Here is a 5,093-nt window from a genome sequence, read left to right as displayed (position 1 = left end):
TCTACTCCTATTGTTTATCCTGTTTTATATAAATAATGACTCACTTTCCCAACACTATGTGCATCTCATGTGTACGATTTAATCATACTGGATGGATGTAGCACATAGCAGATGCTTCTAGATGAAGCCTTCATTCTTAGCAGCCTATTGTTACTTGGAATTCTGAGGCAACGTGCATTCACAATGCAGCAAGGCTATTATAATGAGGTTCTCAGACAGTATGGTAAGGTTATATGTTTTTAGCGGCCATTTTTGTATTGAAAACATTCATCTTATTTTCTCAGGATTGCAACAAAGACTTTTATTTTACAAATCTGCATCTCAAATTGCCTTTGGCCAGAAACAAAAATACTCATTCAGCCTTAAATAAAAGATCGTTCTGCAGATAAGAAAAAACATCTGCCATTATAAATTCAAGAAGCTGATTACATATTGAAAGCAGTGATATGTATAATGTATACATTGAATGACAATGAAACATGAACATTATCACCAGTGAATTTAAAGGGAATGAAATATGTCTTTTATCATCTTTCCTCCTTTTGTTATTTTGATAAAATCAAACGTAAAGGAAAGCTTGAGGGTTTGAACCTACCCAGCGGAGAACCTACCCTGCAGGAGAAAGACCTGGTGATCTACATGCATAAAGATTACACCTGAGGAAACCCTATGGCTCAATTTTACTCTGTCAGATGGCATGCTGTGAAGCTGAATCAATGGCATCCAACATCAACAACAATTCTCCTGGTGTGCAAATAAACAGCTCTTCTTAAGACAGATTCTAAAAATGATTTAGTCATGATGTTGAGGCCAATATTTAAGATTATATCCCCTATAATCATTCAGACAAGACTATTACATATACAAAAAAGCAAAATCAAGATATAAAATAGAAATTTTAAAAATATATAACAATAAGTGATTTCAAAAACGTGTAAAGAACAAGCTGCTTCTATAAGCTGCATACACCATATATGTATGTATAGTCATTTATACATTTTAAGAGAAATTGAACAGAACTACAAAAAGGAAAATACTGAAGAGATAACCAAAGTTCATCAACAAATGAAACTAGAATTCATTTTCATTTAAGGAACATCCAAATTCTATTAAAATACTTTAAGGTATTTTGAGATTCATCTTATTCCTGCTAATATAAATTGCATTTTGTGCTTTATAAAATCTACAGTATTGCTCAGTGATGTTTACTCATCCTTACATGTAACACGGTATAATGATGGACATAAAGATACAGCAATGCATGTAATACTTAGCATGGTACTGAGGAATATCACAAACTCAGAATACCCATATTTAATCAATGTTAGTTAGCCTGATTTATAAGTATTATAAATGAAAAAAAGTTTACTGCTTTATAATGACCTCAGCTTTATGAATAAACTGCAAATCTTTTGAAAATATAAACTGTAAAAAATTCAGAGTTAAGTATTACATGCTTGGGTACTTGTAAATTCTTCTGTTGATATTGCCTATAAATGCCTCTATGTTTTTGAAGAATATGTTTCAAGTGTTCTAAATATGCAGAGAAATTCTGCATTTTTCTATAGTATGGTAACAGAAAAAAATTAAGCTTTAGAGTAAAAACACTCTTCTTTTTCTGTTTTGGCATATGTGAATTGTAGTTTTAATGTAGAGTACCCATATCACTCCAAGTTATACGGCGATTATGCAGTTTTTTTCTCTTTCCATTTTATGTTGTTAAAGTGTTGTTGAGTTGGTTCTAATTCAGCAGCACTGTATAGGGTTTCTGATGAGTAGCTGGTGGGTTTAAACTGCACACCTTTATAGTTAGAGTCCAATGCCTACCCTATATAGCCACATGAGGATTCCATTTTCATTTATAAAACACATCAAACATGCAAACCTTACATTAAGCCAAATTTTACAAATCAGAGAGAGTCCAAAGACAAACACAGCAATATCTAGGCAGTTGTTAGAAATCCAGCATCTCAGGCCCACCACAGACCTACTGAATTAATATCTGTACCATGATTGATTTGGGAGCACAGTGTTTCCACAGTATAAACATTGGGACTGTGAACTCCAAGGTCAGCAGTTCAAGCCACCTGCCGTCCCGCGAAAGAAAGATGAGGTTTCTACTCCTGCAAAGATTTATATTTTTTAAAGTCTCATAAACCCTATTCAGCGATGTTATAAATCTGAGACAATTCCATGGCACTTAATAACAACATCAACAACGTGACTGTTCTAATTTTCTATAAATTAACTATATCTAAAGAACTAGTCTGGCTCTGTAGAATAAGCACTGGACTGTGAACCACAAGGTTGGAGGTCCAAACATGCCAGCTGTTCCTCGGAAAGCCTGTACAGGATCACTATGAGTTGGAATCGACTCGACGGCACTTAAAACAACAACAAACAACTAGTGGTCATGCAGGTGATACTTTACAACAGGAACAACCCTGGTGGTTCAACTGAGCTGTTAACAGAAAGGTTGGCAATACAAATCTATCAGTCAGTTCATGGGGAAAAAAATGAGGCAGTCTGATTCTGTAAAGATTTACAACAACAGTAATCTTATGAGGACAGTTTTCTTCTATTCTTTAGGATCACTATGAGTCAGAATCAACTTGATGGCAGTGGGTTTGCGGTTTTTGTTGTTGTTTTTGTAATGACTAGCATACATATAAAAGTATCCCACACGTATTTTACTAGAGCTGTGTTAAAGATTTACTGTATAACAGAATAATAACTAGGGGTGATTGTTTAAAAACAAAAATTACAGATTTTCAGGTTTTTACTCAGACATTAACATTCAGTAGGTCTTTCAGATCTGGTTTCCCCAAACCACTGTTTTCCTGAACTGCATTAAAGTTAGCTGCTACTGCAAGCTGTAGAGTCAGTTCTAAGTTATAGCAACCCTGTGTAGGATTTCTGAGGTTGTAAATCTTCTTTGGAGCAGAAAGCCTCATCTTTCTCCACAGAGTGGCTGGTGGATTCAAGCTACTTACCTTTCAGTTAATGGTCAACAGCCTAAAGCTGTAACCTACTACTCTACCAGGGCTCTTTTAATGTTAGCAGTAATATCAATGAATTTTAACAGCTCCAAACCATAACAAAATATCTAAGACACAAGAAGGTAACATGCAAACTGTTTGTGTTACATTTGAAATACTATAAAATTCACCTCAGAATAAAAATATCTGAAGTCAAAGAAGCCTGTTCTCTGTTCATGATATCTGATGAAATTGCTCCTCCCTACTTGACTCCAAGAAATACCATTATATCAGTCAAAGTATAACAATGTAATTTACTTGAGGCCATCAATTGATACTGTACCCATTGGCATGGATTACCTTTTGCAGTAGAGAATAAAATCAATATACTCCAGAAAGTGCTGTTTATAACTCTACTTTGACCTCGACAGCAAATATATCTAGATAATTACATAGGTAACCAACAGGAGAAACAGGAGAATAACACCACTATTAATGACATTCAAGTTTCAATCTCAAAAACAGCATGCAAAGCAAACAAGAACCTCTCTGTGGAGAACCTTCAGCAGGATACCTTCCTGTCTGCAGCATCTCTACCAAAATAGTTTTTCAAGTACTATCCAATTCTAGTTAATTTCCTGGTGACAGATCAAAAAAAATTTTCAATTATTAGTTTGCTTGTTTGACTCATTTGGGAAATTGTATTTTTAATTTTACTTGATGCAGCAAAACAGGTTTATAAACGACACTAGGCAGATGAAAGCAAGCGTAGTTTTTGCAGATAGACTGGCAGGCTCTGACTGTTGTCTGTAAGTTTGTATAGTCCCATTTATTTTTCTAATGAATTTTTGTGATGGAGTCATACATAGAAGATGCTGTCCATTGCATTTGTTTGTACTACACAACAACTCTTCAGAGAACTGGAACATCAGAATCTTTGTGGAGAATCTGTCTTGTCCTCACTGGTTGTGTTTGTTATTATTTGTTATGTATAAATGTGTAGGAGTCCTGGTGTGGTGCTATGGGATAAGCACTAGATGACAAGGTCATTTGAATCGCAAGGTTGGCAGTTCAAATCCATCAGCTGCTCCTCAGAAGCCCTATACAGGGTTGCTAAGAGTCAGAACCAACTTGAAAGCATGTACTAATAACACCAATATAAGTTTATAATGCTAATTTACTTTGTTACGTTTGTTCTGGGTGACCATGAATGATCTCAGATGACCAGAAAGACCACTGTTTCCAAACTTCCCCTAGTGGTATCTTCATGCTATATTTTTAAAATTAAAAACAAAGCTGTTCACATGTTCAATATGTACTTTATTTTAAATACCAGCACAACAAACACAATGATATAACAGGACCATTACCTTAATAATACTGATAACATTCCTTGACAAAGTTGGCTTATAATTTACATACATGGTTGTTCTTACTCAGAGCTATTTTAAATACTATCTTAAGATACACTGCAAAACACAAATCTTAAAATAAGTACGAGTTGCAACATAATGTGCTTAATTATTATTTTCCTTGTTAATTTAAATTAAATGATTTAAAGTTCCTCAAAATCATGTCCACTTGTGTTCATTGTTTCAGGATGCATGACTCGTCCCATGAATAAAATTGTACCTGTATTGGGTTGGAAGTGAACAAAAGAAGGAATGAACAAAAAAGGGAATTCACCAAAAGAATGACATACTCACTTATTTTCCTTGTATATAACTAGTAATGTTCTATATGTGAAATGGAAATACATGTATTTTAATTTTTTAAAAAGTCATCTGAGCCTAGATCCAGAGGGTGCGGAGGAGGAAGGTAGAATCTCCACTGAGTAGTATCCAATCTGTTTGGGCGGGGCTAATGAAGGGAGATGCAGATAGGTCTCTTGTGATACAATAGTGAATAATTGTTATCAGGACTGCTTGTGAGGATTGGAAATGTAAAGGAAGGCATTTTGTAGCAAGGAGGGGAGTGATTAACTTTGCAGTCTAGAAGCAGAAGTCCCTAGGACCATGAAGAAAGAACAGCAGAGAGTAGGACCCTACCCAGAGAAGCAGTGATGCCTCAGATGGAGGCAGAGACTATGACGTGGAGAGATGGAGCAGCTGGGGA

At 35.2% G+C, this 5,093-nt stretch overlaps 1 protein-coding gene across 1 annotated transcript in view; it reads right to left on the bottom strand.

Moving 5' to 3' along the window:
* Positions 1-4,277: 4,277 nt before the first annotated feature.
* SERPINI1 (serpin peptidase inhibitor, clade I (neuroserpin), member 1) overlaps positions 4,278-5,093 on the bottom strand; it is a 115,623-nt gene continuing 114,807 nt past the window's right edge. Inside the window, exon 9 of the mRNA XM_006861806.1 lies at positions 4,278-4,610. Coding sequence (XP_006861868.1) covers positions 4,534-4,610 — 77 coding nt within the window. The 3' untranslated portion in view covers positions 4,278-4,533. The remainder of the gene's footprint in view (positions 4,611-5,093) is intronic.

Source organism: Chrysochloris asiatica, unplaced genomic scaffold (genome assembly GCF_000296735.1).
Source record: "Chrysochloris asiatica unplaced genomic scaffold, ChrAsi1.0 scaffold00043, whole genome shotgun sequence".
In the NCBI taxonomy this organism is placed as follows: Eukaryota; Metazoa; Chordata; class Mammalia; order Afrosoricida; family Chrysochloridae; genus Chrysochloris; species Chrysochloris asiatica.
The sequence above is the reverse complement of the archived record's forward strand: the minus strand, read 5'-3'. Positions and strand labels throughout refer to the sequence as shown.